This window comes from Dipodomys merriami, unplaced genomic scaffold (assembly GCF_024711535.1).
Source record: "Dipodomys merriami isolate MVZ:Mamm:240054 unplaced genomic scaffold, mDipMer1.0.p SCAF_7, whole genome shotgun sequence".
Taxonomy (NCBI): Eukaryota; Metazoa; Chordata; class Mammalia; order Rodentia; family Heteromyidae; genus Dipodomys; species Dipodomys merriami.
Genome location: NW_027206290.1, coordinates 72402203 through 72422379, shown reverse-complemented (window position 1 = coordinate 72422379; position 20177 = coordinate 72402203). Strand labels below are relative to the sequence as shown.

Genomic DNA, 20177 nt, shown 5'->3' with positions numbered 1-20177 from the left:
TTGCTAGTTCATCTTTCCGGATTAAATTTGAAGATTGTTTATAACTTTAAGAAAACTATCAAAATCAAACAATATATTTGCTTTGTGTGTGCTACAATGAGATACCAATATAGATTTTATTATTAAATTTGTTTGCATACAACCCTTGACTTTGAAGAACTACTTGCAAAAAGTTGCATAATTGTTTAAAGCTTTTGTAACAGGGAACAGTTTTGTTTTTGTTTTGGTTTTTTGTTTTTGCCAGTCCTGGAGCTTGAACTAAGGGCTGCCTGGGCACTGTCCTTGAACCTCTCTGTGCCCAAGGCTAGTGCTCTACCACTTGAGCCATAGCACCATTTCTGGATTTTTCTGTTTATGTGGTATTGAGGGATGGAACCCAGGGCTTTATGCATGCTAGGCAAGCACTCTTACCGCTAAGCCACATTCTCAGCCCCAGGAAACAGGTTTTTTTTTTTTTTTTTTTTTTTTTTTTTTTTTTTTTGGTCGGGTCGTGGTGCCTGAACTCTGGGCCTGGGCGCTGTCCTTCAGCTCTTCAGCTCAAGGCTAGCACTCTAACACTTGAGCCACAGCGCCACTTCCGGGTTTTTTCTTTTTGCTTATGTGGTGCTGAAGAATCGAATCCAGGGCCTCAGGCATGCAAGGCAAGCGCTCTACCACTGAGCCACCTTCCCAGCCTGAAACAGGTTTTTTGTTTGTTTGTTTTGGTCAGTTGTTGGGCTTGAACTCTGGGCCTGGGTGCTGTCCCTCAGCTCTTCAGCTCAAAGCTAGCATTCTACCACTTGAGCCACTGTACCACTTCCAGTTTTCTAGTGGTTTATTCAAGATAAAGAGTCTGAGCTGCGCAGGACACTGGTGGCTCACGCCTGTAATCCTAGCTACTCAGGAGGTTGAAATCTAAGGATCGAGGTTCAAAACCAGCCCAGGCAGGAAAGTCCTTGAAACTCTTGTCTCCAATTAACCACCAGAAAACCGGAAGTGGCATTGTAGCTCAAGTGGTAGAGCGCTAGCCTTGAACTGAAGAACTGAGGGATAGTGCCCAGGCCCATGACCAACAACAGCAACAACAAAAAAAGAGTCTCAGCTGGGTGCCAACAACAACAACAAAAAAGAGTCTCAGCTGGGTGCCGGTGACTCACGCTTGCAATCCTAGCTACTCAGAAGGCTGAGATCTCTGAAGATCATGGTTCAAGGCCAGCCTGGACAGGAAAGGCTGAAGAGCGCAGGGACAGCACCATAGCCCCAGAGTTAAAGCCTCACAACCGACCAAAAAAAAAAAAGAGTCTCATGGACTTTTCTAAAGCCCAAGCTGGCTTTGAACCACAATCCTCAGATCTTAGTTTCCTGAGTGGCTAGAATTACAGACATGAGCCACTAGTACCTGGCTGGAAAGAGTTTTTTAAGCAGTTATTATTATTATTTTTGGCTGTTTTGTTTTTGGTGCCGATCCTGAGGCTTGAATTCAGGGCCTAGGCATTGCCCTTCAGCTGTTTTGTTCAAGGCTAGCACTCTACCACTTGAGCACAGCTCTACTTCTGGGCTTTTTTTGGTGGTTAATCGGAAATCAGTCTCACAGACTTTTCTTTCCAGGCTGGCTTCAAACTGTGATCCTTGGATCTGAGTCTCTGGAGTATCTAGGATTGCTGGCACCCAGGAAAATTTACTCCTTCTAATATTTTTGCTTCAGAAGTGATGAAACTAGACTGTAATTTCATTGAGGTCTTTTTGTCGGTCATGGGGCTTGAACTCTGGGCCTGGGTGCTGTCCCTCAGCTCTTCAGCTCAAGGCGAGCGCTCTACCACTTGAGCTACAGCGCCACTTCCGGTTTTCTGGTGGTTTATTGGAGATAGGAGTCTCATGGTCTCTCCTGCCCGGGCTGGCTTTGAACCGGGATCCTCAGATCTCAGCCTCCTGAGTAGCTAGGATTACAGGCGTGAGCCACCAGCGCCCGGCTTGTTCGTTGAGGTCTTAAGCCAGTTCAAAAGACTTATATTTAAAAGTTGATTTGACCATATTAATTTCAAATTGGTATGTTTTCTGATCTCAAGAGTGTCAACTTAAAAAGTTCGATTAAAACTGAAATACTGGGCGTTTGGAGACATGGCTCAGGTGGTAGAATGGGAGCCAATGAGTGAAAGCATCAGATAGTGAATTCAAGTCCTGGTCTCAACAAACCTGATATAATGAAATTGGTTTAAATTTGGGAGAAAATTTTCTTTTGACCAAGTCAAAATAGGTGTTATCTAAGAAGATCAGAAAATAACCAGTGATCCCACAGAAGTTTAGAGTAGGCCAGAGTCTGTAACAATCACTGAGGAAAGTTTAAACCTTAGGGTTTGTTCTCTCTCTCTCTCTCTTCCTTTCTTTCCTTCTTTCATGTATTTTTGGTCGGTTGTGGGTCTTGAACTCGGCCTGGGCTCTGTCCCTCAGCTCTTCAGCTCAAGGCTAGCACTCTACCACTTGAGCCACAGCACCACTTCTTGTTTTCTGGTGGTTTATTGGAGATAAGAATCTCATGGACTTTCCTTCCCGGGCTGGCTTTGAACTGTGATCCTCAGATCTCAGCCTCTGAGTAGCTAGGATTACAGGCGTGAGCCACTGGTGCAGGGCTCTTATCTTTTTATGAAGCCCAAGCTAGTCTTGATTGCAGATTCTTCTGCTTCAGCTTTCTGAGTGATAAGATTACAGGTACACAATTGTAATCTTTGCTTTTTAGTTTTTTTTTTTTTTTTTGGGTGGTGTTGTTGGTTCTGGGCCTGAGTACTGTCCCTCAGCTCTTCAACTCGAGGCTAGCGCTCTACCAATTGAGCCACAGGGCCACTTCCAGATTTCTGGTGATTTATTGGAGATAAAGAGTCTTGATTTTGTTTTTTTTTTGGGGGGGGTCCGGTCATGGGGCCTGAACTCTGGGCCTGGGCGCTGTCCCTCAGCTCTTCAGCTCAAGGCTAGCACTCTACTACTTGAGCTACAGCACCACTTTTACCACTTTCTGGCTTTTTTTTTTTTTTTGCTTATGTGGTGCTGAGGAATTGAACCCGGGACTTCATGCGTGCAAGGCAAGTGCTCTACCACTGAGCCACCTTCCCAGCCCAAGAGTCTTGATTTAAAAAAAAAAATGCAGGCAGGTCAGGTTCCCGTGGCTCATACTTGTAAATCTAGCTGTAAATTTGCCTGGGCTGGCTTTGAACTGTGATCCTCAGATTTCAGCCCCCTGAGCTTACAGGTGTAAGCCACTGGCACTTGGCTGCTTTTTAGATTTTTATTAGCATATATTAGTTGTGCAAAAGATGTTTCATTGTGACAATTCCTTTTTTTCTTTAGGGGTCCAGTCGTGAGGCCTGAACTCTGGGCCTGGGTGCTGTCCCTCAGCTCTTCAGCTCAAGGCTAGCACTCTACCACTTGAGCCACAGCACCACTTCCGGCTTTTTTCTTTTGGCTTATGTGGTACTGAGGAATCAAACCCAGGGCCTCAGACATGCAAGGCAAGCGCTCTACCACTGAGCCACCTTTCCAGCCCCATCATTGTGACAATTCCATACATGCATACAATGTACTTCAGTCAAACTCACCCTCTCAAGCTAGGTGTTAGTGGCTCACATTAAAATCCAAGCTACCAGGGCTGGGAAGTTGGCTCAGTGGTAGAGCACTTGCCTTGTATGCCTAAGGTCCTGGGTTTGATTCCTCAGCACCAAATAAGCAAAAAGAAAAAACCCGGAAGTGGAGCTGTGACTCAAGTGGTAGAGTGCTAGCCTTGAGGTGAAGAGCTGAGGGATAGTGTCCAGGCCCAGAGTTCGGGCCCCATGACCGGACCCCACTCCCACCCCCCCAAAAAAAAATCCAAGCTACCCAGGAGACTGTGATCTGAGGATGGTGGTTAATAGCCAACCAGGGCAAGAAAGTCTGTGAGACTCTTATACCCAATTAACTACTGAAAAGCCAAAATGGAGCTGTAGCTCAGACTGTAGAGTGCTAACCTTGAGCACAAAAAGCTCAGGGACAGTGCCCAGGCCTTGAGTTCAAGCCCTAGGACTAGCACCCAAAACAAAACCCCTCACCCTTTCTGTCTCTCCCTCATTCTCTTTCTTCGTTCTTAAAACAATTTCAGCAGGTTTCATTGTTCTTTTTGACACATGTATATAAAGTATTTTGACCATCATTACTCATTTCTGTGCTTGTCTTGGGGCTTAAATTTAGAGCCTGAGTGCTGCCGATGAGCTTTTTCTCAAGACCAGCAGCATTCTACCACTTGATCTACATCTCCACTTCCAGGTTTTGGTGGTTAGAGATAAGTCTTATGAACTTTTCTTGCCCAGACTGACTTCTAACTATGATCCTCAAATCTCCTCAAGGTTACTGCTCTACCTCTGAGCCACAGTTCCACTTACTGTGTTTTTTTTTTTTGTTTGTTTGTTGTTGTTGTTTTTGCCAGTCCTGGCAAAAGCTTCTTTTGCTCAAGCTAGCACTCTACCAGCCATACTTCTGGATGTGGTACTGAGGAATCAAAACCAGAGCTTTATGCATAGCAGGCAAGCACTCTGCCACTAAGCCACATTCCCAGTATCCATTCCAGTTTTCTGGTAATTAATTGGAGATAAGAGTCTCATGTATTTTCCTGCCCAGGCTAGTTTTAAACCTCAATTCTCAGATCTCGGCCTCATGAGTAGCTAGATTACAGGTGTGAGCCACTGGTACCTGGCCTGCCTGCATTTTTTTTTTAAGTATTTGACCTACATTTTAATTAATTAGAACATCCACAGTAATCATACTGTAAACAGCTTCTACTTTTTAGACTAGTATTGGTTAAATCAGATTTTGGCTATCTTAGTATTTCTTTTAGATTCTTAGTGTGAATTAACTTTGTTTATAGTGGTAATTCCATAGATAGGTTTAACTGGAGTTTAATTCATTCTTGTGTTCCCAACTTAGTTTTTTTTCACTCATGTGGCACTTTACCACCTGAGCCAAACCTCCACTTTTGACTTTTTCCTGGGGAATTGGGATTAAGATTCTCAGATTTGTCTGTTTGGGTCGGCTTCGAACCAGGATTCTCAGATCTCAGCTTCCTATTAGGTAGGATTACAGTATGAGCCCCACCAGCAGCCAGCACTCAGTAGTGAGTGTGTGTGCCACTCTTAGGGCTTAAACTCAGGGTAATGTCCTTGAGCTTTTGTTTTCAAGGCCAGTGCTCTACCACTTGAAGTCACAATGCCATTTCCAGCTCTTTGGTAGTTATTTAGAGGTAAGAGTCTCATGGACTCTACTCAGGCTGACATTGAACTGTGATTCTCCTAAGTAATTGGTATTACAGGTATGAGCTACCTATATCTACCTTTCCATAGGTAGTATTAATAATCATAGAAGGAAGATTAATATCCCCCACTCCATAGGTATTTTAATAAAAATAGGAGATTGCAATCTTTTTTTTTTTTTTTTTTTTTTTTGGTTGTGGGGCTTGAACTCTGGGCCTGGGCGCTGTCCCTCAGCTCAAGTCTAGCACTCTACCACTTGAGCCACAGTTCCACTTCTACGTTTGGTTAATTAGAGATGAGAGTCTAATGAATTTTTCCTCTCTGGGCTGGCTTTGAATACTCAGATCTCAGTCTCCTGAGTGACTGGGCTCACAGGGATGAGCCACTAGTTGTTTTCAGGATGAAATAATGGAATTAGTTTCTATTTAGGTCTTTTTTTGGGGGGGGGGGCTGGTCATGAGGCTTGAACTCAGGGCTTGGGTTCTGTTGCTGAGCCTCTCTGTGCTCAAGGCTAGCGCTCTACTCTTGAGCCACAGCATCACTTCCACCTTTTTTTGCTCGTGTGGTACTGAGGAATGGAACCCAGGGCTTCATGCGTGCTAGGCAAGCACTCTATTAAGCCAATTCCCAGCCTTGTCCCTAAGCTCTTTACACTCTACCACTTTGAGCTACAGTGCTATTTCTAAGTTTTAAGTATTTAAAATTACGGTTTTCTGCGGCTTTTGGATTTTGAAGCTGACCTCTGTAAAACCGTCAAGCATATAGGGAAGATATTAAATCAGTTTTAAATATTAACTTGAATACAGTCTTAGATTTTCTTCCCAATAGATTGTTGAATGTGGTCTCCTGATTTGGCTTTACATTTCTTTCAAATCTTACTGAGTATAAATAATTAGTGGTCTGAGTGATATATTTTATGATTTTACTGTCTAGTTGTTTGTTTTTTTCTCTGAAACTCATTAGTCTTGGATGGGAACTTCTAATTGCCTTTAGAATGAATGTCTATGGAAGTTGAAATTGTTCAGGTTTTACGCTGTAAATTACACTTCTCAGTTTTTAAGCTAAATTAATGACATTGCCTGTGATAGCTTGTGGGCCTAATATGGTAGCTGGCCATTCTTGCAGTTAAAAAGTTGGTGTAATGAACAGGAGTCTGACTTGGCCGTTGCCTTTTCTCATCTGCAGGTGTGTGTGGTTTCAGCGCAGCATGGCTGTGGTCATCCGTTTGCAAGGTCTCCCAATTGTGGCGGGGACCATGGACATTCGTCACTTCTTCTCTGGATTGACCATCCCTGATGGGGGCGTGCATATTGTAGGGGGTGAACTGGGTGAGGCTTTCATCGTTTTTGCCACTGATGAAGATGCAAGGCTTGGTATGATGCGCACAGGTGGTACAATTAAAGGGTCAAAAGTAACACTGTTGTTAAGTAGTAAAACGGAAATGCAGAATATGATTGAACTGAGTCGTAGGCGTTTTGAAACTGCCAACATAGATATACCACCAGCAAATGCTAGTAGATCAGGACCGCCACCTAGTTCGGGAATGAGTGGCAGGGTAAATTTACCTACAACAGTACCCAACTTTAATAATCCTTCACCAAGTGTAGTTACTGCTACAACTTCTGTTCATGAAAGCAACAAAAATATACAGACATTTTCTACAGCCAGCGTAGGAGCTGCTCCTCCAAATATGGGGGCTTCTTTTGGAAGCCCAACGTTCAGTTCCACTATTCCGAGTACAGCCTCTCCAATGAACACAGTCCCACCACCACCAATTCCTCCAATCCCAGCAATGCCATCTATGCCACCGATGCCATCCATTCCCCCAATACCAGTTCCTCCTCCAGTACCTACATTGCCTCCTGTGCCTCCTGTTCCTCCTATTCCCCCAGTCCCTTCTGTGCCACCTATGACCCCACTACCACCCATGTCAGGCATGCCACCCTTGAATCCTCCACCTGTGGCACCTCTACCTGCTGGAATGAATGGCTCTGGAGCACCTGTGAATCTGAACAATAACATGAACCCTATGTTTTTGGGTCCATTAAATCCTGTAAACCCTATCCAGATGAACTCTCAAAGCAGCGTGAAGCCACTTCCCATCAACCCTGATGATCTGTATGTTAGTGTGCATGGAATGCCCTTTTCTGCAATGGAAAATGATGTCAGAGATTTTTTCCATGGGCTCCGTGTTGATGCAGTGCATTTGTTAAAAGATCATGTAGGTCGAAATAATGGGAATGGATTGGTTAAGTTTCTCTCTCCTCAAGATACATTTGAAGCTTTGAAACGAAACAGAATGCTGATGATTCAACGCTATGTGGAAGTTAGCCCTGCCACAGAGAGACAGTGGGTGGCTGCTGGAGGCCACATCACTTTTAAACAAAGTATGGCACCTTCTGGACAAGCCCATCCCCCTCCTCAAACACTTCCCAGGTCAAAATCGCCTGGTGGGCAGAAAAGGTCAAGGTCAAGGTCGCCACATGAGGCTGGTTTTTGTGTTTACTTGAAAGGACTACCATTTGAAGCAGAAAACAAACATGTTATTGATTTTTTTAAGAAGTTGGATATTGTGGAAGATAGTATTTATATAGCTTATGGACCCAATGGGAAAGCAACGGGTGAAGGCTTCGTAGAGTTCAGAAATGAGGCTGACTATAAAGCTGCTCTATGTCGTCATAAACAGTACATGGGCAATCGTTTTATTCAAGTTCATCCAATTACTAAGAAAGGTATGTTAGAAAAGATAGATACTATTCGAAAAAGACTTCAGAATTTCAGCTATGACCAGAGGGAAGTTATGTTAAATCAAGAGGGGGATGTCAACTCTGCCAAAGTCTGTGCCCACATAACAAATATTCCATTCAGCATTACGAAGATGGATGTTCTTCAGTTCCTAGAAGGAATCCCAGTGGATGAAAATGCTGTACATGTGCTTGTTGATAACAATGGGCAAGGTCTAGGACAGGCATTGGTTCAGTTTAAAAATGAAGAGGATGCACGTAAGTCTGAACACTTACACCGTAAAAAACTGAATGGGAGAGAAGCTTTTGTTCATGTAGTTACCCTAGAAGATATGAGGGAGATTGAGAAAAATCCCCCTGCCCAAGGAAAAAAGGGATTAAAGATGCCTGTGCCAGGTAATCCTTCAGTACCGGGAATGCCTACTGCGGGAATGCCTGCTGCAGGAATGCCTGCTGCGGGAATCCCCGCTGCTGGAATCCCCGCTGCTGGAATCCCTGTTGCTGGAATGCCTAGTGCAGGAATGCCCACTGCTGGAATGCCTGGTGCACCACTGCCAAGTGCTGCACTGCCTGGTGCAGGACCTATACCTGGTGCAGGAATACCTGGTGCAGGAATACCTGGTGCAGGAATACCTGGTGTGGGAATTCCTGGTGTGGGGATGCCCAGTGCAGGGATACCCGGTCCAGGGATGCCCGGTCCAGGGATGCCCGGTGCAGGAGGTGAAGAACATGCTTTCCTGACTGTAGGATCAAAGGAAGCCAATAACGGGCCTCCATTTAACTTCCCTGGTAATTTTGGTGGGTCAAATGCCTTTGCACCTCCACTCCCTCCTCCAGGATTAGGAGGGGCCTTTGGTGATATTAGGCCTGGTATGCCTTCAGTTGGAAGCAGTGGTTTGCCTGGTCTAGGCCTGGAAGTTCCAGGATTTGGAGGTGGACCAAATAATTTAAGTGGGCCAGCAGGATTTGGAGGGGGGCCTCAGAATTTTGGAAATGGCCCTGGTAGTTTAGGTGGCCCCCCTGGCTTTGGAAGTGGTCCTCCTGGTCTTGGAAGTGCCCCTGGGCATTTGAGTGGGCCTCCAGCCTTTGGCCCTGGCCCTGGCCCTGGCCCCATCCATATTGGTGGTCCCCCTGGATTTGGCTCTAATTCTGGAAAACCAGGACCTACAGTTATTAAAGTACAGAACATGCCCTTCACTGTGTCTATTGATGAGATTTTAGATTTCTTTTATGGTTATCAAGTAATCCCAGGCTCAGTGTGTTTAAAATACAACGAGAAAGGTATGCCTACAGGTGAAGCTATGGTAGCCTTCGAATCTCGAGATGAAGCCACAGCTGCTGTTATTGACTTAAATGATAGGCCTATAGGCTCAAGAAAAGTAAAACTTGTATTAGGTTAGCTGTTCACATCAGTTCTTTATGGGCAGATTTTCATATTCCTGTGATTAATGCATCCAGATTGTTTTCTTAGTATTTCCAGGTTAGAACCTGTGGATTGTCCCAATTGCATTTAGATTGGTTTTTATAACATAGAGCATTGGTTGACTGTTTACAATTCACTTCCAGGATCAATATTGCTGTATGTTACAGTAAATTATCTGGAAAGAACACAAAAAATGATTTTGGCTTACCATTAGGGAAACCATTTGTAAAATTCAACGACATATATAGTTTATCAAGGAGTCTAGATTGGTTTTGTTTTATACCATATGGGATTAAGATAACAGAAATGTCAGTGGAGCTCATCAAGGGTGCTCTTGCAAGCTGATAAAAAACAGAAATTGGCTACTCTTGGAATTTGATTTAAAGCTGGACAGATTTGCTTTGTTATAGGGTCAAAGCTTTGTCTAAAATCTTCATTTTCTTTTAAAATTGAATAAAATCTCTGTATACAGATTCATTGTATGTACCTTTATTGCTTCTTAAAGGTTCTTATGTATAGACAGCCCTGCTTCAGATGTTGCTGCTTTGTTTGCCTAATTGACTCATTTGTAAATGAGCAGAACTGTTTTGGTTTTATCTCTAAATATAAAACTCCACACTTGATTTGTGCTATAACCCTGAACTTTGATTTCTAATGTCACACTTAAAATTGTGTGGAATGATTTTTGCCATAAAAAATAAACTATGAAGTCCTCTACCTACCAGAGCCTTTTTGGTTTGACCGCCAAGTTTTAGTTTAGTAAGTTTAAAAACTGTATGTTGTTTGGCTGGCATTGCAAGCCAGAAATCACTTTTAGTAATTAGTGTTTTAGGTCCTTGATTGGAAGTCCTGTCTGTTATGGACTAATTGTTTTAGCAATTTTCTTTTGTCCCAACTTACCTTTTAGTAAACAGAGGGGTCCACTCATAAGAAAGAGTATAATATCTTGGCTTTAAAACTAAAGTTGAAAGTCTTAGCTATATGATATATGTGCTGGTTCATAATATAGGTTGATAAGTATTAATCCTGTTAACTTGGAGGGTTTTTTTTATACTGTGCAATTTTGATACTGTTTAAAAGAAAAATTCTTTATGCAGATGACAAGTGCAGTTGTCAGAAAGGAACAATTGAGATTCCTTGAGCTTTAATATTCTTTAGCATTCAGGACACTAAAGTAGGAGGACCACATAGGTTCTGGTGGTTAAGTTTCTTTCCTTATAAAACATCTTACAATGTCTTACTGATACATGAGACACTAGGGTTTCTTTAGTTAAAATGCTCTAAAGATGTGTCACATGATAAACAAAATAGGAGATTTGTGAATTATCATGGAAATGTTATTGTTTACATGGCCCTTTTGATTTGAAATATCTTAACATCTTGCAAACCAATATATTTATGAAGAGATTAGACTTATAAAATAGTATTTCCTATTAAAATATGTAGTGCCTTTTGGATGTAAAAGTTTGTGGAGCATTTGAAATACAGTGGCTTGTAATTTAGGAGTGGAAAGTTTCATTTGTGTGGTGAGATTTGAAAAAGCCTTTTCATCACTTCAATAGAGGATTGACAGCCCAGGAGTTTTGTGTAAGGAAAGGATTGTTCAGACTTTCAAAATGGGAGTTGTGTTGTGAGTCTTTTGTTAAATCAAAAATATAAATTGGCTTGGCAGATAATTAGGTACCGCCTCCTCACGTTAAAAAGTATTATGATTTCACATACTATTAGAGTAATGATTTCTAATTCCAATGATAGTGTAAAACAAACAAAAAATCCCATATCAGTGCTGTTTGGGCATTTGTTTCTAAAACAGATTATTTTATACTTTGAAAAGTTATTTTCACTTTAGAAAAATGGGTCCTATTATCCTTTTCATAATTTATTTTGGTTTTATGATCATACATTCTTATTAAATAATCCATACACTTTATGGCATCTAGTTTCTACATTTTAGATAAATACTAAAAAGGATATCTTGATCTCATTGTCAAATAAATTCAGAAAATAGTGGTTTGTGTAGAAATTGGAAAGTGTGCTTCCTATTTTGTTGAATCACAACCGTGCTGGTTGTGAAATATAATTAAATGCTTTGCCCTCTGGAACTTGATTTCTGTATACCTGAGACTATTAACATAGTGCTAACTGCTAAGCATACTGTTTTATTTATTTATTTTTTCTGGGTATTGGAGTTTCAGGCTTTTTTGTTTTTTGTTTTCTAATAATGAAAATGTGTTTGTGAAACTATTCATACCGTTCTTACAAATTGTCTCCTAAGAACTAGGTTGGGGGTAGAATTGAATTTGCATGATTTTCTCATTTCTTTTGTATGGTATGAAGGATTTGTAAAGCTTTGCTCAACGTAGTGTGCATTTGTAAACACTATCACGGTATTCTAAATTTTATGTGTACATTTTATTGTCTGTTCTTGGTGACTTAGACATTTAATGGAAGAGAATCTTCCATTTGGCTTAATTTTTTTTTCTCCTGAGTTTTGGTGGTTATTTTTCTTGGTTTAAAGGATTAGAGAAACCTACAAATGTATTTTATAAATAAGAAAATTTGTAAATGTTTTTGAACTTCCGTGAAAGATTTAGTGCAAGCATAACTTGGGAATATTCTGTGTTTTACGCTATCGTTTGGATGTACGATTATTAGTGGCTGCATTCTGTTTTTTTGTTTTGTTTTAATGCAACACAGTAAAATGTAGTTGCTAATCTTGTATTCCAACTTGTCAAAGCATTGACAATTAAAACTTGATTACAGATTTTTTAATTCCAAATTTGAGGTAGTAATATTCAATAAAGTTAAGGTCAGTTTTATCCACTAGATGGAAATTTAGGATTGTCTATGGAAGTAAGCAAACATGGGTGTTCTTAGGTGGTTATCATCACCTTGAATAAAAATAAGGAAACATAAAAGCTTTATTCAAATTACAACTGTTTTACTGGATTTTGTGATTATGTACAATTTTGGGACACATTTGTAAAAATAAAATCCACTCATAATTTTAAGAACACTTGAAAGCCAAGTAAAGAATATGTAAAATTGCTAGTTAAAGCGTTTGGAAGAAATTTTTGTAGTGATCACTTAAAAATTTTTATTTCCAGCTGGGTGCCAATGGCCTAGCTACTTAGGGGACTGAAACCTAGAGGATTGCAGTTCAAAGCCAGCCTGGGCAGAAAAGTGTGTGAGACTCCATCTCCAATTAAACAGCAAAGAGCTGGCCTCGCTCACATGGTAGAGCACCAGCTATGAGCAAGAAAACCTAGCAAGAGTGCTGCCAGGTTCTTGAGTTTAAGGTTCAATACTGGAACCAAATTACCACATTTAAATTATTTTGCTTCAATTGTTTTATTGGCAGTTCTGTAGTAATCGAAACTTTAAAACCCAAACTCAGTTAAATGGCTTGTTGAAAATATGGACTCAGCATTGCCATCAAATACTGCCTTGGCATTATTCAGCACTATTTTGTTTGTTTATAAAGATGAAGTCTTTGAATACTGTTTAATAAACTTGTCATAAAATAAAGGCTGATACTTTTAATGCTTTAACTACACAAACTTACTTCACTGAGCTATCACATTACTTTTTCCCCTCCTAAAATGAAATATTTTGTGCCTTTGGAAATGTGGACTTGGTGGTTTTGGACATAACAATTGTCGCTTATTTCTTGTCTGCTAGTGCTGAAGTGTGGAAAGAAGAGGATGCCTGGAACGGCAGGGAGGAAACTTGATTCTAGCTCAAATCCTGTCTTTCAGAATTTTATTGTGGGTGTTTTGCTAGCAAACGACTTCATTTGTGGACTTGGAAAGCAATGGAAGTGAGAAAACAAATCTTTAGAGTAGATTCTCAATTTTACACATCTCTGAAGCTTTTTTAAATTTACTGTGAGATACTTGAGTGGGGAAGGAAGAGGAATCAAAAATACTGCTTTCTGACATTGATCTGAGTTTTGTATTGTTAAAGCTTCTGAAAAATTAAGCAAATGAAATTCTTTTTAATCCCGGATTAAAGTTGCAGGATAACCAAAGCTCTTAATATTTTTACTTGTATCATGTAAGTGTTTAGTCTCTACAGGGATATTCAGTTTGTTTTATAGTTTTTAGACTATGAATATGTAATTTCATCTGGTAGCTAAATCATTTTATTCTTTGTTGAGATAAGCGGATCTTACTCGCTCAGGTTGGCCTTGAACTCCTGGCTCAAGCAATCTTTCTGCCTGAGCCTCCTGAGTAGGTAGCACTATAGAGATATTCCACTATGCTCAGCAGCCTTTTTTAAGTGATTAAGGTCAACTAATAAGTTTTTGGAAAATAACTGAAATCATTTGCCCCTCAGATACCATCTGTGAAGGGTGACTGAAAGATCACGTCTATCATTTACTGCTTTTTGCTTCGCAGTATTGAACAGCAAGAGAATATCAGTTGTGCATCCATCACTGTGCTCCCCAGAGTAGAATTTTTTTTCTCTCTCTTTTATGGGGCTTGAACTCGGGGCCTGGGAACTTTCCCTGAGCTCTTCAGCTCTAGGGTAGTGCTCTACCACTTGAGCTACAATGCCACTTCCTGGTTTTCTGTGGTTAATTGGAGATAAGAGTTTCATGGACTCTCCTGTCCAGGCTGGCTTTGAACAGTGATCCTCAGACCTCAGCCTCCTGAGTAGCTAGGATTATAGGCATGAGCCAGCCACCTGTGTCCAGCTTCAAAGTAGAATTTTTATGAGATATGGTGGAATCTAAACGTGGTGTTGCTTTTTTATTAAAATTTCAGTTTTTTTAGTATAAAATCTGTTCGATTACTATAAAATCTTTTGGAAAGAGGGTACCATGGCCATAGTACAATTCTCTGATGTGACTTCCTGAGAAAACGCATTTTGTTCAACACCATAAGCAAGTTCCTCTATTGGTAAATGTTGATTCTTTATTCTTTTTTTTTTTTTTTTTTTTTTTTTGTCGGCCGTGGGGCTTGAACTCTGGGCCTGGGCGCTGTCCCTCAGCTCTTCAGCTCAAGACGAGCGCTCTACCACTTGAGCTACAGCGCCACTTCCGGTTTTCTGGTGGTTTATTGGAGATAGGAGTCTCACGGTCTCTCCTGCCCGGGCTGGCTTTGAACCGCGATCCTCAGATCTCAGCCTCCTGAGTAGCTAGGATTACAGGCGTGAGCCACCAGCGCCCGGCTGATTCTTTATTCTTCCTGGTGGTCTGAACTACTTTGTGTCTGAGCATCTCAAAAGCATCCTAAAATATGGTTCCTTTTCTGGATCAACATAACTAGCAATAAGCAACCAAGGTGGCACACTATTTTACATACTGATAAGTTACTGAAGAGTCCAGGAGGAGAAAAAAGCCAGCTGATACAAACTTTTCAGCCCCATATACAATATTGGGTCAGTACATTGTGTTAGGGAAAAGTTCATTAATCATATCACTTGGTCTCTGTTTAGCCCGAGATGTCTGTCCAGTGAAAATGTTGATGGTTCAAACATACAGGAGAACTTGCATAGTGAGAAAGGGGGGAAAGGACAAAGCAGATCATTAGAATTGGCACCCCAGCTATCAGACACTTGATTTAGTTACATTCATTTTTCCTAATCAATTGATGACTTAATGATGAGCTCCTCTGCTCATCAACTGATGAGAAGGCTGGGGGAAATGGAAAAGTAGGACTAACAGAATCATAACTTCCCAGGAGAGAGCTATATATGCTACATTTAAATGGGCCTACCCCCATTGTGTTTCAGCCCATTGTGCCATTTCTCCTTTTGCCTGTTGATAACACTAAATCTGCTGTAACCAGGACTGAGCTTTATTTGAAGTGTCATCAATGAGACTAAAGCTTTTAATGAATAAGGGCAGTCATATATATGCCCTGTGTTTCATATTAAAAGTTCACCATATTGTGTGTGCTTCCACAAAGTACCTGTTAATCTTTACAAACTATGAAAGAAGTTAAGAAATTCAACTGCTGGAAGGATGAATTTTTAGGGGGCAGTACTGGGTTTTATTTAACTGTCTTATACTTGCCATGCTGGTACTCTACCACTTGTGCCATACCTACAGCTGTTACTTTGGAGATAGTGTCTAGCCTCAGTCCTTTAGTACTCAACCTCCTGAGTGGCTAGGATTACAGGCATAAACCACCATGCCCATCTGTTTAGAGGATCTTCAGTTGTACCATGAGGTGTTGCTGCTGACTTCCTCTTGTTCCACTTTGAAGTTTGTACACCACCTTCCACTTAACACATTGGGTTGGAATGGGAGGGTGGCACAGTCTATATATGTGTGTGTATCTATGTGTGTATACACTATATGTGTGTATCTGTGAGTATACACTCTATTATGTGGCTTTTGAGCCACTGCTGTAAATCTGGCTACAATATCAGGAGTCATACAACTGCTAACTGACCATGAAATTAACAGGTTGTACCTGGCAACATTCATTACCTTCGCATTTAATGTTACCTACTATGAACAGCTAGCCATAGTTGAAACCATGTAAAATTTTACATGATAAAATTGTAAAAATAAAATTTTGAGAAGTGTTGCACATCTAGCACATAATGGAAAAGGAAACACACCTATTTCTCAAGAGATGAGTTTCACCCATCTGTGGCTATAGTGTAGTTGCCTGTTGAACTCATTCCTTTATTTCTGTATTTTGAGGCATGGAAATTTTGAAGAATATTCTTAATATCTACGAAGTGTCTCAATTAAATGAGTTACTCCAGTGAGGATAGACATTATGAAGAACAAATAGGTTATTTTCCATGAACTCTCTTGTCTGCTGCTTGGCACGCTTGTGTTGTGATGCAGATCACTGCACATTGGCTGTGCGAAGGTTTTAGACAATGCTTCTGCTCTGAGAATTTTTTTATTTTTTTGTCATGGTTCTTGAACTCTGGGCCTGGGCACTGTCTCTTAGCTCTTCAGTTCAAGGCTAGTGCGCTACCACTTGAGCCACAGCACCACTTCTGGTTTTCTGGTGGTTAATTGGAGATAAGAGTCTCATGGACTTTCTTGCCCAGGCTGGTTTTGAACTGTGATCCTCAGATCTGGGCCTCCTTAGTAGCTAGGATTACAGGCGTGAGCCACCGGTGCCCGGGCCTGAGAATCTTTGAGAATGGGATTTGATATTGCCTCACACCCTGGTGATAGTCCTTAGAAGGATGTAAGTTACAGCAGGGATTATGTGGGAGAAATTGACTACCCTGTAGATACTCATAAGTTTTGGCAGACATCACTTTTTTCTGAGGTGAATTCTAGCATATTGGTAGTTAAAAATGTAGTCCTTTGGTGAAGTCCTGTAAATGTGATTTCCAGCAATTTCTCCCTTCTTGACCCAGTAATCAGATGTATAGGGAGAGTGTGTGTGCATGGTTAGTATAGGTCTGTAGGTGATGGAGTCTGTAGGTCATGGAGGTAGGCTACATGATCTTTACTATTTTAGTGGCCAAGAGTACTTCAGATTGGCTGAATTATGGAATTTTGTGAGCTATTGCAGAAATGGGTAACCAGAGAAATCACATTTTTAGGGAATGAAGTTGTGGCTCCCATTAGTCACCGTGATTTCCTCCTTTTGGTTTCAGTGTTTCTACAAAATAGAATTAAACTACATTATCCTCCTATCCACTGGTAAACTTATGTGATTCTGTGAACCTGTTCTATTTCTGAAAATCTATAGTGTATTTGGATCATTAACTACAGAGGACCAAGAGAATGGAACTTAAAATTTTGATTTGTGTACTGTTGTATTGCTTTTTAAGCTACTGATGCATTGCTGTACTGCAGTTTAAAAGAGAAAAGAGATTTTATTCCTTTCAGAGGTAGTCTCTGTTCTGCTGTCTAGGTCGTCTGGAACAAGTAGAGCAGAAGCATTCCTTCTTGGTGTCCACATGAACCAATAAGGAGCTAACAATACTGCTCAAGGACCCAAAGGTTCACTTGCCCCTTTGTGAACACTAAAAGAACAATTGGTGCACAGTAGTTACTCTGTGCCAAGCACGGAGCACTTCACATCACATTAACCCTGTAAAGTTGGTATTATTGCCTCCATTTTATAGATGGGAAAATTCACACACAGAGAAGGAAAGTAACTTTACTAGGATCTCATTGATAGTATGGAGCAGACAGAATTTTCCTAGATGCCTCCATGACTTACAAGTTACAGACTACTATTCCTAACTGGGTAAAACATAGGAAGCAACTGGCAGCAGTACTGGCAGTGGAATCAGTGCTGGGAAGGGTCTCTTGCCCAGGTCCATCCATGTCTATTCAGTTCCTCAGTTCCAAGTATACTGTGGAGAGACAGAAACATTACTTGTTGGTAAGACTTCTCCAGGTCCACAGTCAGATACCACAGAGTAGTACCCAAACTTATTTTGAAATGAGCAGGTAGAGGCTTTGTGTAAGCATGTTCAGGACTTCTGGGTGGAGAAAACCTCGGTACTAATGAATCCTGCATTCCTTGTATTCAATTGTCTCCACAAGGTAGCTTCTCTTATGAAGAGTTGTGCATCGGTTTATTCCACTTTGGATAACTTTAATGGTGATAGAATTGGATTAGTGTCTTTTTTTTTTTCCCATTCAGTACAGCTGGATGGGAAATCCTTTGTCTATTTTCCTTTTTTAATTCTCCCCACTTTTCACTTGTTAGGAGCATATGAACATTCTAAGCCTTATAATGTTGCCATATGCTGTGGAAGCTAAGCTTTTTAATATATGAATCTACACTTTATTAAAGTTTTACTATGTGAATATAATTTTAACCCTATGATATGTATGAATAAAGAATATTAAGGATTTGTAACAGTGTGTACACTTCTCTAATCCCAGATTTGGGAGGCTGAAACTTGAATTCCTTGGAAAGCAGGATTTGAATTCCAGGACAGCCTGGGCCACATAACAAGATTCTGTCTCAAAAAGAAAGTTTGTAGTTTTGGTTTAGTTCGAGAATATATTTGATTTTAAGTTTGGAGAATATTAAGTTGAGAGGTTTTCATGGTTAAGAAAACTTACCTTCTCCGTATTCCTTGAGGAGGTTGAAAAAGAGAGAAGTGTGGTTATGAATGTGTCTCCAGTCTTACCAGAAATTAGTGTGTGGTGTTCCATCCATGGGGAGCCTATGAAGGATTTCCTAACTGGCTTCCAAGACTTGACCAGGATCTGTGAGCTGCTCTATCATGCCAAGGTAGGCAACAGGTGTGAGCATAATTTTGGTTTGATGAAAGAGAGAGCCTGTCACCCAGACACTTAGATCCTATTTTCTCTTCCTTGAAGCCTCTCTAAAAGTACACCATGACCTAGAGTTGATAAAAGGAATTAGAAATTGGAGCCCAGTGCTTTTCCTTGATAGGCTTTTGATAGTAAAGAAAGTAAAACACCTGAGCTTGAAAGATTAATGAATAAATCTCAGGTCATCAGGCACTCAGTTGGATCCAATAAAACCCAGAGTTAGAACCTCCCAAGGCAGGGGAAAGAATGCCATGAAAAATGAAGTGCAAGTTACACCCTATTGGTGGAGAATGAGATTGTTTATCAACAGTGGTATGCTGGTAATCTAGTTCCCATGGGAGGAAAGTCCAGATTTTTAGCATTTACCCTAGTTCTGTAGTTTTTGGGTTTTTTTGGTGGTGGTGGTGTGGGGGGGGGTCCGGTCGCAGGGCCTGAACTCTGGGCCTGGGCGCTGTCCCTCAGCTCTTCACCTCAAGGCTAGCGCTCTACCACTTGAGCCACAATGCCACTTCCAGTTTTTTTTTTTTTTTTTTCCTGCTTATGTGGTGCTGAGGAATCAAGCCCAGGGCCTCATGCCTGCAAGGCAAGAGCTCTACCTCTGAACCACCTTCCCAGTTCTGTAGTTTTTTTTTTTACCCCGGGCTGAGGACCAAACCCAGGGCCTTGCGCATGCCAGGCGGGCACCCTTCTGCTGGGCTAACCCCCCAGCCTCAAGTTCTGTGGTTTTTGTTATTGGTTCTTTGTTTTTGTCAGTTGTGGGACTTGAGCTCAGGGCCTGGGTGCTGTCCTTAATTTTTATGCTCAAGGTTAGCACTCTACCACTTGAGCCACAGCTCCACTTCCAGTTTTTAGTGGTTGATTGGAGATAGAGTCTTATGGATACTTTTCTACCCAGGCTAGCTTCAAAATGTGATCCTCAGATCTCAGCCTCTTGAGTATCTAGGATTAAGGCTGTGAGCCACCAGTATCTGGCTTATACAACTCCTTAATACTTAGTTCCTGAAGAGATATATTAGCCTGTTTTGGGACACTGATATAAACATCCCTAAGGTGTTTTGAGTTTACATCATGTGTAGATCTGTGCTGTGTAACAGGAATTACTGAAGCAACATTTATTCTAAAGGTGTTTGTCATTTACCAGGCAAGGAGATGGAGAAACAGAATACAGTGTTATGTGTGGGTTGAGTATAGTACCCCAGGGTAAGAGGCTGTTGAATGCTGGAGACATGAAGAAAAGGGAAGCATTTATGAATTAGGCTTGAAAGGATAATGATGATAGTCACTAACACATGCTAGTAACATGGCTTGTGCAGTAATATCTTTCTGTGACTAGGAAGGAGTAAGACCAGTATTTAGAACTTGATCACTGCTGAAGAACCTGTTGCTTGCTACATCAGATTGCTGTTGCATATAAGAAGGGAGATTCAGGAGAGAGGAATTGACAATCCGAAGTTTTCACTAGGTGGAAATCAAAATATTTTTATTTTGGCCTCATTTCACCTAACCAAAATATGTGGACTTAGCCAAATCACATC

The 20177-nt window shown here is 41.1% G+C and overlaps 1 protein-coding gene across 7 annotated transcripts in view; it reads left to right on the top strand.

Annotated features, from left to right (window-relative positions):
- Cpne1 (copine 1) overlaps positions 1-20177 on the top strand; it is a 48397-nt gene that overhangs the window by 7120 nt on the left and 21100 nt on the right. Inside the window, exon 3 of one of the 7 annotated variants that reach the window (XM_070007160.1) lies at positions 6432-8248. The exons of 3 other annotated variants lie outside the window; for them this stretch is intronic. In XM_070007160.1, the coding sequence (XP_069863261.1) occupies positions 6454-8248 (1795 nt within the window). In that variant the 5' untranslated portion in view covers positions 6432-6453. Of the gene's footprint in view, positions 1-6431; positions 9891-20177 lie in introns of those variants that run through there. 3 more of the 7 variants (XM_070007159.1, XM_070007165.1, XM_070007161.1) reach the window with 3 other exon arrangements.